We start from the raw sequence: 25,946 nt of genomic DNA on the forward strand, positions 1-25,946 counted from the left end.
GATCAATTGCATTATATATATTATATATTTTTATATTGTATAATTGCACTATATATATATATATATATATATATATATATATATGCATAATCCAAACTTTTTACTGGTACTGTATATATATGTAAACTCTAAGAATAGTTGGTAAATACGGAAGTCCTGATTTAAGGAAGTAAACAACTTGTAGATTGATTGATGAAAACAGCGCTCAAACAACAGTTTGGTGCATGTCAGACTGGTTGCATTAGCGCCACAGCGTTTTACTGTTCTTCTTTGAATCTGGTAGTGTAAAGGTGATTTGTTGCTTGTCTTTATGGTCTCCCGACCTATAACCATAATAGTACACAGTTGGTGGGTGTGTCCAGGCTGTCTTAGCAAACAACAGCGGAAGGGAGGAGGGCCTGTCTGTCTGTTGGCCTGTCTCACTGTCTGTCTGTCTGTCTGTCTGTCTGTCTGTCTGACGTCGGGCTGGCTGCTGAAACACGCAGAGCCGGTGTTTGTGATGGGAGTCAGCTAACTAGGAAGGGCGACTATACCTTTAAGTAAAAGAAAACGAAACAAGAAGCAATCAGCGTTACCGCCTGGTCGCTTTGCTGGTGTACTGGGTTTACAGGGAATTTCGATATGATATTTGTTAAACTAATTCTAATTCTTTGCTTCCTACAAGATATTACAGGTAAGTTTGCTACTGATTCACAGCGAAAGGAAAGTGTTGAGTGATCGTCAGTGGCGCTAGCGCTAATCGGATCAGGCAGTTGTACTCTGGCTATCTAACTTGCTAGCTAGCTGGCTAATGTTATAACTGTAGTGTTTGTGGCTGCTAACCTGTGTTTATTGTTAGAGTGTGAACACGGGCCAGGTTAGCCACGCCGTATTGACTGGGTGTCAAGTTAATTTCTTCTGGGTGACACAGGTGAAGTACTCTCATAGTCGAAAAGCCTGTGTTTTTTTAACAGTTACTGAGTGTTAAACTAACATTACGGGGCTAACCGTCTTCAAACAAGACACCAGATCTGCGGTGATGCAGCTAATAGACTCGGAAGTAACAAATATTCACCGGTGTTTGAATAAACAACCAGATAAATATTAAGTTTTGCTGCGCTGGAAAAGACAGTGTATATATATATATATATATATATATATATATATAAGGCAGGTTCTCATGTAGATACATGATATGCTTCCACTGCTGCGACGTTTGACAGTTATTCAATCTGCCCAAAGCAAACCCGTAAGCTAAATGTATTTTAAAATTTCAACTACTGACCGGTAACACACCCTAAATGAAAGTTACACTTGTGTTTTGCACAACAGCAGAACATGTTCCCAATTTCAAGTTGTTCAATAACAGCTTCCCACTCCTACTAGGGATGAGTAATAAATTGCGTTTATTGCGGTAGTTGTCGAAGTTCTGATGTGACCTTCACTATAAGTTTATCGTAGTGTCCAGGCCTCAGTAGGTCACCATTTACCCTAAAAACTGAACCAAACCTTGTTGAGACTCTCCACCAAGATGATGAAAATATACTGCTTATTGCTGAGGATTTTTATACAGTTGTACAACCCCTAGTCCTTCACGAACGTTATGACAAAATACATTAAAAGTGCTGGTTTGAACTGTGTGCAGAAACAGATATTGGCAAGTACAAATAAATAACATGGTCATGAGGATGTGATGAAATACAGCAATTCAGTGTGTTTTAATATTCTCTTATAACCCTTGAGACCTGCACTGGCAGATTACTGGAATAATCAAAAGGATGTTGATGAAATTCAAAATCCATCAACACAAGTTATTTAAAATTAAAGAGTGAGTCAGTATGCAAAACCAATGCTCTTCCTTTGTTACCACTATGCTTTTCTTCATAGTCTTCATTAAACATTGGAACATTGGTGCATGTAAGCTTGACTGCTTTTCTTAAAAAGTGAAGTGTTGTATGTTGACTTTGTCCTCCAGGGAAAATTCTTTTGACTTCTGTTTACAAAAGCTCAGATATGTTTCATGGTGCTTACCCTTTTGCCTGTTTATACACAACGTGACTTGGTGTTTAAAACCTTCACTGTACAAGCCTTGATTGAGGTGAGTTGCAGTGACTTTATCCTTGCATTCTGCCTTGCATATCTGCAACCTGAGGAAGTTCTGCTTCGGTGAATTGTGAACTTTGTCAGAGAGAGAAACTGTTTCTACTCTCTCAAATGATAGGAAAGTTGGAACAATAGATGTCCTGATCTAAGCCTAAATTGCTACAAAGACCTGGCAATTTGACTCCTTCTATTCAACTACACACTGCTCTAAAATGTATTATCAGTGTGACAAGCACGTTGGAAAAAGCTACGTATGGTTAAATTTAGACTGTTTACATTTTAGTTGTAAGTAGATATGTCTGAGGAAGTCAGTGTTTCTGTAAAACAAGGTTATCTCACGTCTGACACAGCTGCTGTTCCCCCCTTACTGTTATTGTCCACCACTGTATGATACACACGAGAAGAGAGACATTTAAGTTGCAGTGAGCTGTTTAGTTTCTGATGTGTCGTGTTAGCTAGTCTGCCATCACCCAGCATGTATGGTAATAACCCTCAAGGCTCAGATCAGTTGTGATCCATGCTGTTACCACCTCCTCTCTTCCTGTCAGCGATTTCCTCTCTGTCAAGAATTGCACTTCACGGTTCACTGGAGCACTTGGGGCTGAAACAGATTGCACTGAAATCATGATGACATTGCCATTACAGTGAAATTGACTGCCAGTTTTTTCTCAGTTTTGCTGTCTACCCAGAAATTCAGGCTACCTCTTAGTGAGGTAATCTAGGCCCAAACAAAGTAGGATTGATGTGTTACTGTCAGGTAATGATTCAGTATATTTGAAGTTCAGGGGCTGCAGGGGTGGCCGTTCAAATGCTGTGTTTCAGTCTGGTGGGAATATTGTAACACTAGTTGAGCCCCATCGTTGAGAGTTGAAGTAATAAAAGTAGCCTGAGACCTTGGAGCAGAAAATCCAGGGTCTCCCTGATTTATTTATTTATTTATTTATTTATTTTTATTTGAGTGTGGACAGGAAAGAGATGGGAAATGACTTGTAGCAAAGATCCTCATCTGGGGAAATTGCAGTTCATGGTCAGCACTGTAACCTCGTAGCCACCAGGATGCCCCAGTTTCCCTGAGTCTTTACTTAAACCACTTGGTTAACTTGTTAGTAATACTCTTAATAACTCAAATTTTGTTGTTATCCAATGTTGGCCCCTGTATTATTGGATATGTCACTCAACTTGGGAGTGACAGCTGGTTTCTGTGTTGTAACTGTAGCTGTCTGTCTTTATGAGTGCGCTTGCATGCACGCTAATGTCCTAGTTTTGATCATATTCAGGATATGAAGTTTACATGGAAAACATGTGGTTACTCATGCCAGTGTAGATGATTCTATCTTTGCCCAGGTTTCTGATTGTCTAGGTGTTTATATTAGTCAGTCATATTTCATAATTTTGCTACTAATGGAATTGCATCAGCATTTTCCTGGATTTGGCTTTTGCTTCTTCTCATCTATAATGACAGACAGAGTGGGTCGGAGACAGACTTTAACTTCAGAATGTAAAACGACTTTACATTATGTATGTTTATCACATTTTGTATTATCTGACTCATAACTATGTGACCTATGTGCCTGTGACAGAAGTGTCACTCTAGCTTGTTTTTTTTTTCGCACAACCAAGCATATTCACATTTCCAAATTCTGTGATGAAGGCTTATTCAGGTGTCTGAAACCAGGATATGATATTTACATGCTCAAACAAATTGGAAACTCCAGTAGCCCTGATAATCAGGGTGGTAGTGTGCGTATAAAAGCACTATAAGAGAGCAACAAATTAAATTGTAGTTCATACATTCTTTTATATGATATATCTGTTTCTTTCTGTTTACATTTTTTAATGTGAGAAGAAATGTTATAATGTCCCATGTCAAATGTCAGACTTATTGCCAAGTTAATATGCAAATGACCATCTGTTTATAATTTAGCTTTGTGCTGTCACATTATTACATATTAATGGACTTGCCATGTCTCACTGAGAAGGCCTATCTGGGCAGTCTGAGGTGGCAGTGTTTTTGAACAAAATCAACATTTTCCCTGATTAATTACTTCCTCAATCTCTCACCCCTTAAGATTTTATGTTGTTTTTCAAGCTTTTTGTTTGTTCAGTCTAGTTTGCTGCCGTTATTCTCATTGATGAAGAAGGGCTAAAGAAGCTGGTTGTTGGAATATTTTCTCCTTGCATTCATGGACAAGTTGCTACTAGCCTGGTACAGCCTCTCCCTGTTTGGGGAGTTGTGACTCCTGACACATGGAAGGTGGAGCACCCACATTATCCTTTTTGGCCTGTGGGAGTCTCTTAGTAATGTGTATATTTCCAAGGTCTGTCAGTACAAAAGCTTAGAGCTCAGTATTAGTCCCAGCTCTTTAAATTGAGCCCTTGCTAATGAACTTATGTCCAAAGGCTTATTTTGTTGCACATGGCAGCTTTTCTTTTTATAACCCAAAACTTCAGACTGATATTTAGTTAGCATTCTGTGTTGCCTTGGAATGTAGATTAGCATTTGAACAGCCTGCAGCGAACTCCGCCACTGAGCTCACACAATGACATACAGTACCACTGAAACAGAACCTCAGTCACCTGATGTGCATCACATGCTCCTCACTTGTGCTTTAAACTGACAGCTTTCTTTGCCTTTGTGAAAAGAACAAAGAAAATGGTCAGAATAGAAGCTGACAGGATTACCTCTGTGGGGTCACATCAGTAAACTGAGTAAGCCTGTTAAGCATATCTAGTAAGTGACAGCTAGTACTATAGCTGGTAACTATCGGGGAGAATCATTGCTCGTTTCTCAATCTGGCTCCGTAAGACTTTTTCATGAAGACATTGACATGTCACAGTAGTTAAATGATTAAATTAATCATGGTTGGATTTCACTCAGCTACTTCGGTTTCAGGGTCCTGGTACTGTACATGCTGGCTTACAACACAAATACATTTGAATACACTTGAATAAAGCAGAGCAATCATTAATGTAATTAGTAACACCTTTACTACTATGACTAATAAAATGATTGCGATATGTGGATATTCTCTTAGGTGTATAGGTGCAACAAAATTCACTGAATTGATTAAGACATGAGGTGACTCATTCACTGTTTTTACCACCAGAATGCTGCCCTTTTCTCTCAATTTTTTGGGGTTAGCAAGTTATAATATCAGTCTGTTGTATCAGTCAAATTCTATATAAGATTAATTAGACCCAGAATCATATTAGAATACCAACACAAAATGTGGATTGCCTTTACCGCCTTGCAGCAGATATTTGTTGACAAATATTGATGAGCCACTGAATTCTCTTTCAGGTCAGTTTGAGAACCACTTGAACAAATATATTCGCCATTATGAAGGTCTGTCATATGACACAGAAGCCCTGCACAACAGTCACCAGAGAGCCAAGAGGGCCCTCTCTCCTCAAGACAGGACTGTGCACCTGGACTTCCACGCACATGGAAGGTGAGTTTGAGTACAAACACACACAATCCTCCTCCCTTATCTTTCTCTTTTTGTCTTCCAACGTAAACTCATAGTATGTCACATTTTATTATTTTTTTTATATTTGTCCTACCGTATGCACTTTAGTTGTGAACACAAAATGCTGTAATAGAACACACAAATAAATACAGCACTTGCACATTTTGACTGTAGAATATTTTAAGGTCCAATGTTAAATACTGCTATTATATTCCATTAATTTAATTGAGATATAGCTTGTCATATTTTTTACCTTGACCTATGCTGCGCTGGGCTTATTGTGTTAAGTTGCCATTTCATCACCACAAGATTATATATATTCTTTTACGTTAATGATTAGCTGGCAGTGCAATTGAATGAATGTTTATTAATTTCCCCAGTGCCATTGGATATGACACATCATCATTTATGGCTCAGTTGTAATATTTCCTTATTGAACCATCTGGTTATAAAAGAACTGTATCCAAAGACTAAAGAAATGTTTTCATAATACTAGGAAATTGCATTAGAGCAGGAAACCACAGCTTAAAATCCCCCATTTTTAGAAAGTACCTGCTGTTGTCTTTGTATTAGACAAGAAATGAAACTTTCAATGAAAGTTGAATTAACCGTAGACATGTGAGGGAACATAATTGATTTTAGTGTTGAGTGGGTTTTATACCTGGTGTAAAAGATACCTGCCTCTATAGTGCAGGCTTCTCTGGGAGCAGCAGCAGCAACATTACTTAAGGCTCTGACAAGACAAGACTAACCATGTTACTGCAAACTATAATCAAATCTTTCCCTTGTCCTTATTTTCTTTTTTTTCTCTGACAGTGATGTCCCTGTGTATTTCTTCTTTCTCTTTGCGATTCTGTTTTTAACGACATGTAATTTTAGATTATCTATCCCTTGTCAAGGCCAGGTTGTCTTGAGTACAGTGGTGCCACCCATGTTTTGGAAACAGACGATTTCATGCCCCGTCACTGTTGAAATATTTTGAGATTTGTATCAGCTGAGTTCTTGTCACTTGCTAATAAGCAACAGCCAGCTGCAGCAGAGTGTGTGAGAAAAACAGTTGCACATAAATTGCTTGCAATGCTGTAACAAGAAAATAAATGTTGGTAGTGTGTAAACAATTCTGTGACTCTGTACTCTTCATCGACTGGCCATTTTGCAAATGCTGTCCAACAGTCTTTGTATGATCTCATAAATTAAGATACTAAAATTGAAAGCAACAGCTGATTTTTGTGGATATTTGTGAATGTTTGCAATTTTTTTTTACTTGTGAGCCATTCCATGTCTTTGTGAGACTGGTAGTTTATTTTTTACCAAATAAAGGAAAAAATACTTTTTACTCCCATTTCTGATTCAAAGACTGTAGATGCTTCAAGGAATCAAAGATAGATTTGAAAACATGATATGCTATGACTCCAAGGAAACATTGAGTCATACTTGCCTTTCCCCTTACTAGACCCCAGGTTAGGACTGCACAGTGCTTCAACACATGACATAGAAAATGTGGACAAGCTGGCTTGCTGTAACTCACCAACAATAGGAGTTTGTTTTCTGCTGCCTTAAATTTGAACACAAATATGTTCGCTATCCACATAGACACATGTGTACATACAATAAATTATATATTTATGTTTTAGAGTTCAGTTCAGGGGCTGATCTTGCTAATGGGTAATCTCTATCCATTTGCACCTCTCTGTCTCAGTTTTATTTCTATCTGCTTTTCCCTCTTCCTCTTTTTCTTTTATTGCCACATTGCCATGAGAGTGTAACAATAATTTACCTCAGAATTATTGTTTTTTCAGTGTTTCCTCTTCACCAAGCTTGTCTGTTGTGGGTTATCTGTCAAACAGATCCCTTTCCTGTGCTTTTTTGCTTTTTCCTGTCATTGCTGGCCTTTGAGAAAAAGCTGGCCCTGCCTGTAATGGTGAGGTAATCACAGACTCATACAGTGTGAGCATTTTCAGTGTCTGAACAAGTTGAATTGGGGATGGACCTGCAGTATGTTTGCTGTAAACAAACTCTCATGATGCTCGAGTAGCAGAGTAAAAAGTAGAACTGCACAGATAATAACGTGCAGAGAAGAGGGCAATGTAGAGCACGTCCAGTTCACTTAACAGGTGAATTGTGCACAGTGGGAGATCTAAGAAACATTAATAAACAATAAACATAAACATTTGCTAGTTAGATATTAACATAATAACACCTGGGGCTGTTATGTAACATGACCATTACTTTTGTCTTCTGGAGACAAATTATTCAGAATTTCCATTGATGTAAGTTTATGTTTTAATAGAGGAGGTTTAGCTTCACATTAGTATCACAGGTGGACACAGTGTCATATTCCCTTGTACAAGCTTACACAAACCAGCATCATAGTCTTAAAACATTGATCACCTGTGTGCTTACATTTTATTATTTTGTAATATGTCAGAGAGATTTTGATCTATCTCGGTTATGTGAAGGTTTTCGCCTGTTGTTTTGTTATTGACATCATACTGTGTATTAGCATATGTGTTTTTCATAATTGCAAAAGTTAAGTTAAGTTAGCTATAAGAGATACAGAAGCCAGTGGTCATAAAGCTAGTACCTTATTCTGTATATGAATTCATCATGATTACGTGTGTGTGCAGTGTTCTGTGTGATACTATAGAGGTTTGTTGTAACAAGAGAAAAGCTTACTTGTGTATGCCCACTCACATATTTGTGGCTGGATCAGGTGACAGAACAAGGCAGGGCAGACAGTTGTCTCTGTGGAGGGCTTCTTTACACAGAGAGGTGCCAAAAAGTGGTCAACCATTGGCTAATGCAATGCCGGTGGAAGTGACACAATTCACAGTTCAGTTTAGTGGCCAGCTTTCCAGGATTGAGTCGTATTTATGGGATGTATATTTCCTCTTTGTAATGCTTGAAAGTATGAACACCTTTGGCAAACATTAGGGCTCAACATTGTTCAGAAGCAAATATGTCTTGCTCTGAGATAAAAGTGTGTTTACAGTTTATTGCATGTTAGATGTGCTTGATCTCGATCCATGTTGTCTGTAAAAACTCCTAACACTAGCAGCTTATGACTGTGTGATTTCTACCTTCCTGTCTGGAGTATGTGGGGCTTCAACGGATTCCAAGTTAGACAGTAACTAGAATTACCGCCTCATGGTTTATTCCCTCGCCAACCAGTCAGGCTGCAGTTTACATCCATGTCTGTCCAAACTCATATGATATATGTAGTGAAGACTTTGAAGGAATTTAATAAAATGTATTAAGTGTATTTTTAATTTGTTGTATATATAGGGTCATATAAATAACATTGATTTGACTCTACTGTATTAGTGTGTAAATTCACTGACAGAACAAGAAACATAGTCAGATTTCTTGTATGTGTTCACCTGCTAGGGCAATAAAGCTAATTCTGATAGAACACAAAGTTGTAGCCATGACGATAGACTTTATGCTTTATCCTTAAAATACGGATGTTGCTGCAAAGAAGCTACAAATTCTAAAACGTGGATGCTTAACACACGTCTTCAAACCGGCAGCACAGAAGATCTGTACAATCACCACAGTTTCAAGGTGGGCACCAGGATTAGTGTCCCCAGTTCAGTATCTCACCAAGTGTGACATATAATCACAATCTCTCCTTCTGTTCCTGAGTTACAGCATTGAACAATGGCCAGAAAAGTGTTTTTGCAGAAAATTATGATGTCACAGTGAAGTTGACATTTGACCTTTTTGGATATAAAATGTTGTCACCTAGTCATTTTATCCTATTAGACATTTCTGTTAGATTTAGTCATAATTAGCGTATGAATTGTTGAATCATGGCCTAAAATGTGTTTTGTAAGGTCACAGTGACCTTGACCTTTGACTGCTTAATTTTTTTTTTTTTTTGTAAAACATGAAATGTTTTATACATATAGGTTAGATATTGTCCCCTTTGTAGGCATACCATCTCTGTGGACATGGCTTGAGGCACTCTTTCTTTGAGCTGGCCTGCTTACTGAGCAAAGTGTATGACTGCTTGGGTTAGTATGTTCAGCATTTGAGATATCTCTGAATAATTTATCACTCAGCTGCTTCTCTGAGATGAGTAGTACAGACTTGATCCTCAGCCTCTCTGTTGCAGTCTGTTACTATGCTTCTGCAAGTTTGTCAGCAAGTTGTTTTGTCTGGAACTTGATACATTGATTTCTTTCTTTCTTGTTTTTTTCTTTTTCAGTTGGTAAAACCTTTGACCGTTTGGGGTGATGTTTGAATGTTCAGTGTTTTGTTAGGGTCCCTATGGTTCTCAGTTATTTGGAAACGTTATGGACAAGGAAGCAAGTGGTTAAACCAGAAAAAAGTTACAGACAATAAGCATTAAAAAAATGCTCTGCAGATCATTGACAATACAGATAAAATTTCGAACTGAATAATCGATTTATGAATTTATATTCAACAGAGATCAGTGTGCCATGGTGGTGTCATGGGTTGACCGAGCTTTTCATGGGGCATAGATGAAGTCATAAGGTCATATTGATTGTTGTAGAGACCATCAATAAGGTGGAGAGAGGCCAGGAGGAACTGTAGTGGGTGTACCAGGATGAATAACAAGCAGAGGAATGCCCAGTGATCTTAGTCTTTGTTCCCTGTGTTTAGCAGTATTTTTTGTTCAAACTCTTTTCCTCTTTCTTTTTCTTTCTCTTGGCTTCATTTGAAAATGGTCCTCTGACAGAAGATTCTTGGTTCAGAATACAGATCACATCTTGTTAGGCTGCTTGAAATAAGGACAAATCCACCTGATCCTTTTCATTTTATATTCTGAAACACAGACAGACGAACACACAAGTCATCCATGACTTTGTTACAAGTGAACCAATAAGTTGAAAATACTTTAACAGTAACATTGTTTTATGGCTGTGTGTGTGTGTGTGTGTGTGTGTGTGTGTGTGTGTGTGTGTGTATGTGTATGTGTGTGTGAAATGAGAGCAGTAATTAGAAAGGGAAAACCGAGTGCTGGTGCAGGTCAAGGAGTCATCCTGGAGAAGGAAATCCTGGTCTGTGTCTGACCCCTACAACATCATTTGCTATCTCATCCTCCCAAACTTTTTCCAAACACATGCTCTACTCCTCCCCACATCCACCTGTATGTCTCTTGTGTTCATGTTTCCCATTGTTTTTCTCTTCTGATGTTTATACGTAGTCATTCTTGCAGTGTAGTAATTCTGCCTATACATCCTCATTGTTTTTTTGTCCTCTGAAGCACACCTACATATACAACACAGTTATGGTGAAATTACTCATTAATGCTGTGAAGTGCACCTGAGTTTCTGTCTAAAACTAGAGAGATGGTTTACACAGACTTTAAAGGGGCAGATTTTACACAGAGTCAAGTGTACTACTCAGCCGAACACTTGTATTATGTCCTCCGTGGGTGTGATGTGTTTTCCAAAGTCTGAGAAAATAACCCTGATGATGCCATCAGATTATCTAATTTTGGGTTTTGAGACTAAAATCTCAATTACAGACTGGGGTATTTAAAAAAACAAACAAAAAAACATGGCCATTAACCAGACAAATGAAATGATGCTATTGGTTGTGTCAAGCGAAACGGATATTCTAGCGTTTTTGGAGCTTGACCCATAAATGATTAGAACTTGGGGACACTGACTACACTTGTTGGATGCTTATTAAAAAGTTTTATTCCTGCGTGAAACTGCCTAATCTCTGGGTTATATGAGACTACTTAAGGAGTAGTTGACAGCCAGTCAAAAGTTTCCCTAGAATGTTATGTCATGTTAATTTTGCCTTGTTGTGGATTGTGTTATGATAATGAAACAAAAGTGGTACAACCCAAAGAGGGCTCAGTATGAGAGAGTTATATGAACATCTGGCAGAAGCTTCACACTTTGAGACCAAACCATTTGATTATGAAAGAGAGATTTCTGGTGGGGAGTGTTCCTCTGAAGTATTCACTGCATCACCTCGGGTCTCTGGGAAGCTAGTGGCTCATGTGCACCTCATGTGATGCATGCCTTTTTGTCTTTGGCATCATGGTTATGTGAACGAGAGGATTTCAAAAAATGTTCTATGGCTGTGCACAAATGTTCATGTGTTTTTCCTCATGATATTATTCTTCTTCTGACTCACTGAGCACAGCAGCACTGAGCAGCAACCAGCACAGCAGCATGGTGAAGCTCAGTGAAAATTTGTAAATGCTGCTTTTTCTGCTAAGTCCTCTGTGTGCTGCCTTAGCTCCCCAGTTGTTTATACTAAAACTCTGTGTTGAGAGTGTGACATTAACAGTGCCAGGGTTGAGGGTTTGAGTGTCAGACTGTCATTCGGACTGTGTATTGCATTGCCCACATGTCAGTGTGTCAAAGTACAACTTTTTGTTCTTTTTCTAACCAGACATTAACTCACATTCTTATTCTTTTCTTTTTTTTTTTAGACATTTTAACTTGCGGATGAAGAGGGATACAACTTTATTTTCTCCGGATCTCATCATTGAGATATCAGGAGAGGAGGCACCTATTGATACATCGCATATTTATAGTGGAGAGATCTTTGGTAAGTTGCACACCACATCCTGGAAAGAGGCTCCGTTTCTTAGCAAGAAATGTCTTTAACCCAATTATGGTGTTCATTTTTCAATTACATTGAAAGTCCACATCACCACTTCTCATTTAATCATTCCTACATCATCCCCTACATCATCTCTGCAACTGTGAGTGTGTGAGTGAGAGAAAGAGAAGGGGAGGGAGAAAAATTTGAGGGTTATTTTTGTCAAGACTTTGTCATATCACAACCCTTTCATCCAGTTCTTCTTTCCGCTCAGTCCCCTTCCTTCCTGCACGTATTCATGCTGCTTGTGCCCTGCAGAGTTCAAATGGAGAGGGGGAAAAAACAACATGTTTTTCCTGTTGTTGTGTGTGTGTGTGTGTGTGTGTGTGTGTGTGTGTGTGTGTGTGTGTGTGTGTGTGTGTGTGTGTGTGTGTGTGTGTGCGCGTGTGTGCGCAACAGCAAGAAAAGAAACAGAGATTTATATTTTTCTTATCAAGGGTGGTGCCCTCATAATAAATATCCTTAATCTCTGCTCAGAGATTTCAGAAATAAAAAATGTAGCTGTGGAAATCCATGCAAATGTTTTGAGCCTTAAACAAATTAAATGAGATTTATGTTCAAATACCAAACTTTTAGTTTTTCAACAAACATTATGATTTCATGACATATCACGAGTTTGTAAGTTACCTTAGGGTATGTTCAGAATCAGCCTGTCGGACTTTTTGTGCAGACTGTGTGATAACAACTTGGATTCAATGTTTTTTGTAAATGTAAATCCTGTGTGTGTATGTAGAAGCTTATTCAACAGATCACTACTATCCTTAAGCTGCTTGAATATTTAGACCAGATGTGTCTCATTGTAAATTCAATATAGAACAATATTACTTTGAAGTTTTTTAACTTTCTTTACAGACAAAGGCTATATCTTATTTGCCTCTGTTCACCCTTCTTGTTCTGTGTTTCAGGTGAAAAGGGCACACTGACCCATGGCTCTGTGGTCAATGGACGCTTTGAGGGCTTCATTAAAACCTACCAAGGAACTTACTATGTTGAACCCTCAGAGCGGTACCTACAGGACAAGGATGTGCCCTTCCACTCTGTCATCTATCATGAGGATGATATCAGTAAGTGTACTTGTTTAAGTGAAAGGAGCTGGTAAGCACTACAGGAAGTTTAAAATCACATAAACTGCATTAACTAACGATGAGCAGTATTGAAGGCTCTCACCTAGCCATGTTATTAGAATAAATCAGATTGTATGTTGAAAGCTATTAGGACAGAAATTGAATACTTAAAAAAAATATAATTTGGGGAGAAAACGTTGCTTTTGCATTATGAGTACTAAACCAGATGTGTTGGTGTGGCAAATGTTGTGAGGTAAGGGGCTGAGGGTTAAGCGGTTCATAAACTAGCTTGACAAGATTTTAGAAAAGGTTACATTTGACAGACTGTTAGCAGCAGGATTTGGCTCTGGGTCCTGGGCCATGGACAAGATGGTCAGTATTTATACTGAAGGCAGGATTGGAGCACAACACAGCACAGGCATGACTCATTGCCATTGCTAAAGGTCAGACTACATCCAACAGAGAAACTCTCAGTCAGGACTGCAAGCCTCAGTCTTTACCTCGACCACAGAAAACTCTAGTATATTTCATACAGGCAAGGTCTGGTTGTGGGTGATGAGGTGAAGCAAACACAATATGAGGGAAAGCTCAATCCAGTCACTTGAGACTCATGATTCCAGTTCAAAGAACTGCATTTAGTCTGATGTGAACCCCACCCTCGATTGGGGCTTTGTAATATTCATTGCAGTTTGTTCTGCTGGTTACTTGGCTGTAAATCACACATACATGCCTAAACACAGACATAGGGAGATTCTTTTGAACTGATAAATGAAAGCAGAAGTGAGAAATGAAGGGAGAAGAATCTGTTTGGAAAGTTGGAACGAAGGTGTAAATTCTTGTAACCATGTCATACTTCCATAGATTTTGACTTCATCCCTACCTGTTATCATTCAATTCTGATTTGGTAGTTATACATGAAGGCACTAATCACTGCAGAGTAAGGGTGGAGTGGGGTGGGCCCTAACAAATGTGGATATTTTATAAAATATACTGTAGTATTTTAGGCTATAATTAACACAGCATTCCTGCTGCCATCCTTGCACAAGACAAGGAGTTTTCAAATGGTCCCTGCTAACATCTACAAAAATCTCAGAATAAAACTTAGTAATATCTCAGGCCAACTGTGAAATGTTTCTGTTGTTTCAGAAGTCTCCCTGTGGTTTTTGATTCTGGTATCAGTGAAAAAGATGGAGGAATGGCAGTTAAAAAACACAAATGCCTGGGTTTTCTTGGAACTTTTTTTTTTTTTTTACTTCTGTCCTAAATGCCTAGGGCCTTTTGATCAGCAGTTGAATGAGATGGCATTCACTGTATGGACAAAGCCGTCTTTCTCTGTGAAGATTGAAAACACATTGTCAGAGGTTGAATGCGTTGTGTGTCCAGTCAGTTGAGTAACCAGCATCGGACTGTTCTTTTTAATGAATGACCAACAGTGGCTGAGAGACAGTCGGGCTGATGTCCTGCACTGCTGTTAATGGGATCACGGGTTTTGCAAATACAAGTTGCTCAGAGGCAAGTCATCCATCGATTGAAACCAACATCATAAGGACACATTGATTTGTTGATTTGTTAAACTCATTTTGTGTATCAGCACTTTAAAATGATTTAAAGCACCAGCACACTGGCTGTATTGTTCATTATTGTCCAGGTGATTTGGTGTTTTGGCTGGTGTCCCTCATTAGGCTTATAAAAGACACAATACTATAATACAGGTGACAGTTTGCTTTACTTTAACTATATCCAACATATATATATGTATTAACTTGAAAGATATATAGCAGCAGGTGGCATCAGCTGCTTGCCTGTCACAAGTAGTGGTATAAAGCTCTTTTTACTAGTATGTAATATTTTCTCAATGAATAAGCCCAAAATGAATATGATATATGCTTCATCATTAGTCTGTTCATTCATACCTCCTTTATCTGAAACTGCTTTTGCAATGATGTTGTAAAGCTTTGAGTCATACATTATTTGATGTCGGATTGCCATATGGGTGTGGCCAGTGTTGAACAGCGTTGTGACTATCAGCAGAGGTGGCGATTGTAAATCGAAAGACTAATCCCATCTTGTTTTTGTGATCCTATAAAGACAGCTGCTGAAGGCAAATGGCCATACCTTATTGGGGCAAATGCTGTTGCTGAAATGTTTATTGTTATAATTAAAACAGAAGAATGCAGTCACTGTGTACACAGTGTGCAGTCTAGATATGACTGTAATAGAGACCATGAGTGAAAATACTGTGAGAAAGTACAGAGAGATATGAAGGATGGAGGAAGATAACGCTGATTTGTTAGTTAGTACTTTTCTACCTACAAATCCTCATGTAGCTACTCCTGCACCTGGACCCATCCTGATTCACCTCCTTCAGCCCACCACACATGATCCTAAAGAGATCCATGATGCAGTGTAAGCTGTTCACAACCACTCCCTTATCTCCTCCCTATCTGCCAGATTACCCTCATAAGTATGGCTCAGAGGGCGGCTGCGCTGACCACTCAGTGTTTGAGAGGATGAGGAAGTACCAGGCATCAGCAGCAGAAGAGCCAGCCAAAGTAAGTGCCAACAACCCCCCCAGCCCCCCCAGCTCAAAATTAAACATACTGATGGACAAGGTTTATGAGATTAAAAAGATCCTATGTAATATCCAACATACCTTACACTAACGGTAAGGGCATGTGTATATTTTTACGCCACTGTGCTGGTGACAGCCAGGGCCAGAGGCGTAATGTTTTCGGGTTGACTGTCAGTCATTCCAACTGTCTGTCCCATTCTTGTAAACAAGATATTGCAGTAATTCCTTGAGGGAATTTCTTCAGATTGACACAAAAATTCACCTGGACTCAAGGATGATCTCTTTCAATTTCGGTAGTCATAGTTCAAGGTCACGGTGACCATAATTCACAATTTCATATGCTTATCATGACACAATTTAAACAAATGGGCTAAAATTATGAAATTATGACATTTTATATCCAAAAGGTCAGAGGTCAACTTCACTTGACATCATAACGTAAAAACACTTCTGATAATTATAATTATTCAATGCTGTAACTTGGGAAGGGGAAATTGTGACCATAATTCCTGCAGTTTGGCTGGTTAGCGGAGGCGTACAACCATGAGGTGGTAATTCTAGTTTGAATAGGTGCTCCAGATTATTAGCAATGTTGAGGCCATGCCCAGCCTTTTCATATATAGCAGTGTAATTTTTCTCCAGATTTTGGCTGAAAGCAATTTTCACCAGACACTATTGACCCACACCATAATGCCTTTCAAAATAAGAGGCAGCTATCATAAGAGAAAAAGACTCACTGTTATCTCAATTGATGAGTATTTGTCTAGGGATAGGATTAACCGGCTATTTTACTCCCCTCAATTTTTGACTACTTTGCCTTCACCACGATTGTTTTTTGTACAGGGGGTGAGCATTGTGTTGGATGAGGAGAACTCCCATGGTCCTGTCATTCTGAGGAGGAAGAGGGCAGCTGGGAAAGAGAAGAACACCTGCCAGCTCTTCATCCAGACTGACCACCTGTTCTTCAAACACTACGGCACAAGAGAGGCTGTCATTGCCCAGGTAGGCAGCCATACAGTATGTAAACATGACTTGAATTTAGAGGCTCTTTTGCCTGCACCTCCAGCACTTTATACTCAGTCACATATCTGCTGGGTTGCTTAATTTTTCATCCGCTCAGGCCATGTTATCTCTCTCAAAGAATTTGCTTAGAAAATGCTCTCCAATGAATTGGAAATAACAGAAGCTAGCTACTATGACATGTTGTTTTCTTCCACTTCTGTACGCACCTTCCTACTAATCTTTACCTCATTGCTTTCTCCTCAGATTTCCAGCCATGTAAAGGCTATCGACTCCATTTACCAGGCCACAGACTTCATGGGCATCCGAAACATCAGCTTCATGGTTAAAAGGATCAGGGTGAGCTGCTAATATTTTGTGTGGAGAAATCTGCTGGCCTTTCTGCTTGGCGTTGTAGATGTAGTTTCCCCCGTGGGAATAGTTATCATTTTATGCCAGGGATCTTTTAGATTCTTCAAGCTCTATCTACTACTCCATCTGTGAGGAGGTATCTCTCCTTTCTCACTTTTCCCTTGGCCTCAAAATGTTGAACCCTATTTCTTTCAGATAAATACCACTGACGATGAAAAGGACAAAAGCAATCCTTTTCGCTTTGCCAACATCGGAGTGGAGAAGTTTTTAGAGCTTAACTCTGAACAGAACCATGATGACTACTGCCTGGCCTACGTCTTCACTGATAGGGACTTTGATGATGGTGTACTTGGCTTGGCTTGGGTTGGGGCTCCCTCAGGTTTGTACAAAACACACACACACACACACACACACAAAACACACAGCCCTAGTGGTGACTTCCTGTGTTGCTCAGAGACATGTAAACTGGTGTGGATACTTTCTAACACAGGGACTTCCTTCAGGTCGGCCTTTCAGGATTATCAGTACCCTCTCTGTTTGCCACTTACCAGGGATACTACACATTTTTATGTCTCAGTGCTAGCGACAGCCAGAGGCATTGCGTTTTCGGGTTATCCATCCGTCCCAATCATGTGAACGCGATATTTCAGTAACGCCTTGAGGGAATTTCTTCAAATCTGGCATATTCACTTCGACTACAGAATGAACTGATTACATTTTCATATGATAATTCTGACACAAGTTAACACAAATGTCTAATAGGTTAAAATAATTATGACATTTATGCCCAAAAGGTCAAAGGTCAACTTCACTGTTACATCATAAATTTCTGCAAAAACACTTCTGGCTATTATTCATTGCTGTAGCTCAGGAAGGGGAGATTGTGGCCATATTTCCTGGAACTTGGCTGGTTGGCAGAGGCATAAAACCGCGAGGCAGTAAATTAAATCTTCATCTATACCTTTGTTAAGTTGAGATCAGTTTAGTTGGAAATCCCAGATCACAGCATCCTTGGCAATATTATGGTGAGCAAAATGAGCACAGGCTGAAATGCCAGTAGGTCAACTGTTATCGTGCTAGTGATGTTCCTTGAAATAATGAACAAATCTCAGATAGGACTGTGTCTCTGTTAACCCCAGCAGACCCTGATAAGGGTAACCCAATACTACACACACACACACACACACACACACACACACACACACACACACACACACACACACACACACACACACACACACACACAACCTAAATGTGAACCTAAATATAGCATTTGCCTTTCACAAAGAGGCTTAAAGAAGTGATATGTATAACAGCAGAAACATTATGGTCAGTTTGGTCAGTCATTTGTGTTTCAGTCATTTATAACCTGCTTATTTTCAGAGAATTCAGTGTAAGGGTAGAAATGGAGCTTTAATGGCCTTGTGCTGCTGCAATAATCAGCTGAAGTGCAGGACAGTGGCTAACTTTTGCGCATACAGTACATATCTCACATTGACAGTCAGTCATAAAATAAAACAAGGTGGAAATGGGGCGTGGAGGAAATTGCGGTATCGACATTGTGTGCTGTCTCTTACAGTCTTCAATTTGTGAACTGGTTTGTATGAATGTATTTGAGTAGAGAAAACAGGTTCCCTTAGTATGACTACATAATATATATAATATTTAATTGTGATAATGTATGCCAGGAATGCCTCTATCTAGCCTCTACTGTCACAATTCATAATGTACAGAAATCTTATATAAAGTGGCTCTTTGCTCACAAACACAACATGTATGAATTATGTGGTGGGCTCTCCTTCCTATTCCTCTGACTACATTCAGCCACCACCATCTCAACATGAAGAATAAAGCAGCAAACTCAGACAATCAATACTGGCAAATTAGAAAAGCTGTAAGCTGAAAGAATCGATTTGAGGGTAAGAGATGGGTTGCAGTGAGCTGTGGGGTGAATGTTTGAACAAAGGGAGTCTAGAACAAACGGCCATCAGGGATACTAGTGAAACATAACTAATTTGAGTCTTATTTGATATGACCAGTTACACAAACATTGTACAATACAATACACTGTACAATTCTGAAAGAACGCACACATGCAGTATACAAACATAACATGTGCGGTCATGCCCATTTAGAATTACAAATAATGGATGTATTGTTTATTGCTTTAAGTGCCTTGATCTCATGATGCTGTGCAGCTAGAAGCTGCCTCTGAAGCCTCTAATCACTGCATTTATGGATAATGGGAAAAGCAGAAACACTGCTGGAATTCTTATTGTTGAGTGTGATGGCAAGTGCTTTGTTGTGTTTTTTCAAGTTGATCTTGTTTTTGGCATTTTCATTTTAGATAATTCAGAGTGCAGAAAGGTAATAAAGGTCAGGGGCCAGATAGTTTACATGGTGCATGCTTCAGTCCTTGGAGCTACACACAATTCAGCATGCTTCAGATCACAGCATTGTGTTTTTTTTCAAAACATAATTTCAGTTTTTCACACTATGCGCCTTAGTTTTATCTACAGTATATATTTGTATAGCCATCATAATATGCGTGCACAGTCCTTCTTTATAGTAGGGCTGAACAATTAATCATAATATAATTGAAATCGTAACAAGGCCAAGTGCAATATCCATCTCGCAGGATCTTGAATTTTTTGATAAAAGTAAAATGTGTCACAACATACACACTGTGAAGCACTGTGGTGTTACAGAGATGCCCTGGCCTACAAATCATATTCTCCAGATGTAAGGGAGTTTTTTTGTTTGGTTGAGACAACAGCAAAAACCACATCATCATCATAATCATCATCATCATCATTTTAAGTTTTTTTTTTTGTGGAGATGAAATGCAAAGATTCCAACTAAAATCCTGACTCATCGCAATCGCAACATCTCAAAATCATTTCAATATGATTTAAAAAAAAAAAAAAAAAAAAAAAAAAAAATTTCGTTCAGCCCTAGTTTATAGTGGTATATGGTATACCTTTGTCTAACTATGGAGGAGAACGGCAGGTCATTAAACACATATATAGGTAATGACGTCAGAAATATCAATTGATGAAGTTCTGTGTGTGTAACTAATAAAAATGATGGCCAAAACTAGGATATTAAGACAAACAGAAATGAAATATTTGAACTTTGTCATTGGAGAATCTGTTATCTGTTGTATATTGGCACCTGTTCTTCCACTAGAGCAGTTGGTCTGTGTTTAGCATACAATATGATGTTTTAATGGTTCTTTTTCCTCTTTAATTAAGTTATAGTTTTTGTGACCAGTTTATCCTCAGTTCAGCCAACATTTTTTGGCTACTTTGGAAAAGGGCTCACATTTTTCTGATCACTTGAGTAAGATCATTTCACTTCTTTACAAACTAAATGTTTTAGAGCATCAGAAACACTGACACCTACTGGTGTTCTATCTAACAGGACAAGTTATACACCTTTTCAACATATTTTTTCGCTTTTTTCTCCATGCATGCAGAGCAATATGGTTTAAGTTGTATGGTAAAACAGACACCACAGAGACTTGGCTGATAACTTGCTCCATCCATTAAAGTTACTGTAGTTTATGGTCGAGTGATTTTTTTTCTGGAGTGCAGGAGTAGACGAACCTTGTTTTCTGTGAACTGTGTAGCAGTGACATCTGCTGTTGGGGGCATCAGGAGCAACTACCAGAACCAACAGGTCACTCTCCCTGCTGTGTGCGTGTTTTTGTGATGTGTGATGTGTATGCGTGCATACTCATGTTTATGTTTACGCTGGTAGGGTACCTGGCGACAAATGCTCATGTCACCCAACTCTTGACATCTTACCCCACAGAGAATTAACTTGTTGTATAAACAACACATTTTGTTTAGTATTTAGATAGTGTGATAATCCATAATCCTCTTATATTTTTCATTCTTCTGCCACAGGAAGCTCTGGAGGCATCTGTGAAAAGAGCAAACTGTACTCTGATGGAAAGAAGAAGTCTCTGAACACTGGTATCATCACTGTGCAGAACTACGCCTCCCATGTCCCTCCCAAGGTGTCACACATCACCTTTGCTCATGAGGTCGGGCACAACTTTGGCTCTCCTGTAAGTACTATGACTTCAAACACTGGCCTATGCCAGTACACTTCCTGCCAAGCTGTGCAATATGTTATATGCAGCTCTGTCTCAAGTCTCTCCGCCCTCTCTCCTTAACTTGCCTACTGTTTCACAGCATGACTCTGGGATTGAATGCACCCCTGGAGAGTCTAAAACACCGGACAAAAAGGAACAGGGCAACTACATCATGTACGCCAGAGCCACATCTGGGGACAAGCTCAACAATAACAAGTTCTCTATCTGCAGCATCCGCAATATTAGCGCGGTTCTGACAAAGAAGAGGGACGACTGTTTTGTTGGTAAATTCTCTCTCATAAACATATCTGTTCGTGTCTGTGTGAGAGAGAGAGAGATTCTGTTTTCATGCTGTTCTGTCTGTGTGTACAGAGTCTGGCCAGCCTATCTGTGGTAATGGATTAGTGGAAGCTGGAGAAGAGTGTGACTGTGGCTACAGTGATCAGTGTATGGACGCCTGCTGCTACAGTGCCAATGAAGTGGAGGGCAAAAAGTGCAAACTCAAACCTGGCAAAAGTTGCAGGTCAGATGTGATTAGCATTGCTTTGTACAGTCCTGTAATTTGTGAAATAATTATATAACCACAAAAGAGTGCTGTTAAAAGTTTAGTGTTTGTTTGTTTGATTATATATTTGTAAATCTTTTTCCACAGTCCCAGCCAAGGCCCATGTTGCACACCAGGGTGTACTTTCAAGGGCTCAGATGAGCAGTGCAGACCGGACTCCGAGTGTGCCCATGAGGGCACATGCAATGGAGCCACTGCTCTGTGTCCTGCCTCAGCACCAAAGGAAAACTACACCTCTTGCCATTCAGAAACACAAGTCTGCATCAATGGGGTATGTTAGTTTTAGTTGCCTGCTTGCTGTTTGGTATCTGATATTAGCAGCTTGTGAGCATGTGTTTCTATTTAAAGTAAAAGGTTTTAAAAACTGATTTCCTACTCCCTGCTTCTTTGGACCAGGTCTGCTCTGGTTCCATTTGTGCAAAGTATTCTCTTGAGGTATGCACCTGCGCCAGCCAAGATGACAAAGATGAGGCCGCTGAGCTGTGCCATGTGTGCTGCATGGAAAAAAGTGAGTGACAGGCTGCAAGACTGTTCATGAATCAAAATACCCAATCACAGTAGTAATGTTCAGCTAGAATTATGTGATATGTAACATTACTGACTGTTAGTTTTACTTTTTGTTCGTAGTTGTGTTGTCTTCAAGCGAAAGGACTGAGTTAACTGTCAGTATCTCAAAGGTCATTCCTTCTCCTCCTCCCCTCAGTGAACCCCAGCACCTGCAGCAGCACAGGTTCAGCGAAATGGGCCAAATTCTTCAACGAGAAGGTCACAACGCTGCAGCCCGGCTCACCCTGCAATGACTTTAAGGGCTACTGTGATGTGTTCATGAGGTGTCGTCTGGTGGACGCCGATGGGCCTCTGGCAAGGCTGAAGAAAGCCATCTTCAATGCAGAGCTCTATGAAAATATTGCAGAGTGGATAGTGGTGAGTTTGTCCCGTACAGGAAATGCAATAATCTCTGCAGTGGAGCTAATGTTATGGACTGGTCATCACAATGACATGAGTACTTATACGCCTAATTTAGATATTATGTATAATATATCTTGTGTTATCCAGGATCACTGGTGGGCAGTGCTGTTGATGGGCATTGCTCTTATTATGCTAATGGCGGGCTTCATTAAGATCTGCAGCGTCCACACCCCCAGCAGCAACCCCAAACTGCCCCCACCAAAGCCACTTCCAGGTACAGTACATCATTAATGTCTATAATTGCATTTAGATGGATGGATATATTGATAGATAGCATTTGTTGTCCTTATTTGACCCTTACTGAGAGGTTGATGTCCTTTAGGTACACTGAAACGGAGAAGACAGCAGCAGGCAAACCAACAGTCACAGGGCCAGCAACAGCAACGCCAGTACAGAGAGAACTATCAAATGGGACAGATGAGACGCTGAGACACTCGTCTGCTCTTTGCCTTGGTTCTTCCTAGTGCCTACAGTGGGAGCACTTCTCCAAAGAGTTACCTTTATTACCACATATTGCAAAATTCAAAGAACTTGCAACTGAAACAATTTCACTGGACAAAGCCTGGAGGTTGTTTTAGGCCTAACAAACTCACTCAGCACCTCTGCTCTAAGAGCCAGATTAGCAGTGGTTCACACAGCTTTTATAGGAAATAAATAGTTTTTCCAACGAGGAACAGTAGGAGAAATTCACTGATCTCTGTTATGTGGTCTTAATCTTTTTTTGTTTTCTTTGAATGCTTTTTTTTCTATTCAAAGTACAGAGGAGAGAGAAGCAGCTTTGTGTTACAATTGCCTTCCTCTGTCCTCCATCTGCGCAACCTTTTTATTTCCTGTTCTTCCTCCTCTCTGAAGTGCTGCCATCATCAGCACAATTGCAGGACTGCAATTCACGTGAGGTTTTGCTGCCAATCAAAAAACAACAGACACTGTCCTTGGAGAAAACTCTTTTTTTTGCCAATTTAATTCGATTGTTTTAAATCAAAACACCATCAAACCTGAAGTTTTTTTTATTTCTAAATCTTATATGTTCTTTCAGTGTGCAATTGTACAGATTTTGCATTAGATTTTTTTCTGCTTCAAATGAAATAGATTTTTCTGTATGATGAAGATTATTTACTGTTCACTTTCTCAGGATTAATAAAACAACAGCAAACAGGAGTATTGGGTGGAAAAAATGGCTGCATGTGTATTTCAGGGTAAAGTCCCTCCTGGCTGATGCGTGTAGAGAAAGGTTCACGTTAGCTGCTGTGGGATGTCGAGCGCAGATTGTATGAAGAGAATGTAGATAAATGAACTTAATCAGATTATAATATTATCTATTATTAGATGGAGGGCTATGGAGGGGAGATTGATTTTCTGGATATATATATATTTCCTGTCATGATATGATTTTGCAGCTGCGTTTACATATTGGTCTAAAGTCTGGGGCTGAAATAAACAGTAAGAGAATAGCTTTTTATAAACCTGATTGTATCACACTTTTGAATTTCACACACTTGCAGTTGTTAGAGGAAATGACAAAATCTGTTAAAACCACTCAAATGCAGTTAGACCCTCTTGGCCTCTGGAGCCAGATGAATGAACACGTCTGGTTTAAATGTGATTGTGGATTTTGCTTTTATTGATTTTACTTGCAGTTCAGATTATTTGTATATTTTGAAGATTGAATGATCTAGGGGAAACTAAAGATTCTAATTTTATTGTTGCGTTGTTGCTGCTGTTAACAGACATTTACCCGAGCGAACAATCACTATGCGTCAGCCATCCACTGCTCTTCTGTTCTGTCCTTTCTTTTCCTACTGATGGGGGCTTTCTCCAGGAACTTGCCTAGCCTTGTAACACCATGTTGATTTGTGTTTTTGCATTAAAAATGTGCCTACTCATAACAGTGTGACGGAAATTGGTGTACTAGTGTCAGTGATCTTTAACTAGGCTGAAACAATGCATGAGGTGGCAGCGTTAGCAGTCTGGAGATGATGTGACTTGGGGCTTGGCAGTGTATGATAATCATATGAAATGTAAGGGCTGATTGACATATGCACTGTATACTGTATCACAATACACACATTTTCATATTATATTCCATAATTTGTTTCCAGATTTTTTGAGAGATTGTAATTAGTATTTACTTTCTATGATTTTATATGACTGTCCAGCTCTGCTTTGGCCTACTTTGACTTTTCACTTAAATCAAGGTCAACGTCCCTGACAGATGGATGAGAGTGCAGAATACCAAGAGTTTCTGGCCAACAAAGAAATATATATGTATAGTTTTTTAGAGTTATTTTGGGAGGTAACAACTTGATAAAGCAAAGACAGACTAGATGGATAGATTTTTTTCCTTGCCCTTGCAAAAGAGTTGTGTGTGAGCACAGCTGCAGCTCAGCAGTGTTTTTGTGCACAAGGTGTAAGGATGACGATCGGATAGATTCTATGCAGAGTATCACAGCACTCAACAGCAAACGAGTTAACCTCCTCACAGTGAAATGCCTTCATTGTTTTCTCCTAAATGGGTACATAGGAAATTCTATTGTGTTTTTTCATAACAGTTATTCGTGTCTGTGCTACCAGAACGTTTCTGAACAATCCTCTGTTGCTTGTGTTGCTGATTTTGTTTGTCTTTTTGGTGCTACTGGTAGTGCTTTCGCTTCTCTTTCATCCTCTTGTGCAAATTTGAAAGCTTGTGCGTGCGTGCGTGCGTGCTGAATATTTGTTATCTTTTTGTTGCTATAGTATGATGTGGATAATGGTGAGTGTTTAGCATTAATATTCTCTGGGATGAGTTTCTTTCTTTCATGTTTCTGTGATGTTGAGAAAATGTGCACTGAGGTTTAAGTGATGTGAACTGCGAATCCAAAATGACAGATTCAGTACTGCTGTCTGATTTTAATGTCTCCTCTGTGTCTTTTTGTTTTTGTTTACTTTTTTTTGTTCCGTTTCCCACTATGCTTACTTTGGAAATTTTACAAAATTTGCAAAGGTATTGTGCAAATATATAATTTCTATTGAACTACTTGAAATATATTAATAAATAAGAATTGATCAAATGTTTGTTTTCCCTCTTTGATCATGATAGCAAGTTAGTATTATGATACGGATTGAGTGCATCTTTGAGCCAAGTTTACAATTCGTATTCGACGTATGTTAAAAGTTGTTT

The 25,946-nt window shown here is 39.2% G+C and overlaps 1 protein-coding gene across 1 annotated transcript; it reads left to right on the plus strand.

Annotated features, from left to right (window-relative positions):
* The first annotated feature begins 477 nt into the window (after positions 1-477).
* Positions 478-25,836, plus strand: adam10a (ADAM metallopeptidase domain 10a). The gene is made up of 16 exons (XM_056372423.1): positions 478-673; positions 5,384-5,534; positions 11,974-12,092; positions 13,052-13,210; positions 15,662-15,762; positions 16,626-16,784; positions 17,049-17,141; positions 17,349-17,532; positions 21,065-21,228; positions 21,356-21,539; positions 21,628-21,778; positions 21,908-22,091; positions 22,217-22,328; positions 22,524-22,744; positions 22,877-23,003; positions 23,112-25,836. Exons 1-16 carry the CDS (start codon positions 622-624, stop codon positions 23,216-23,218), a joined length of 2,268 nt encoding a protein of 755 aa, XP_056228398.1. The 5' UTR covers positions 478-621; the 3' UTR covers positions 23,219-25,836.
* The last annotated feature ends 110 nt before the right edge of the window (positions 25,837-25,946 follow it).

The sequence above is a fragment of the Seriola aureovittata genome, chromosome 1 (genome assembly GCF_021018895.1).
Source record: "Seriola aureovittata isolate HTS-2021-v1 ecotype China chromosome 1, ASM2101889v1, whole genome shotgun sequence".
Lineage (NCBI taxonomy): Eukaryota > Metazoa > Chordata > Actinopteri > Carangiformes > Carangidae > Seriola > Seriola aureovittata.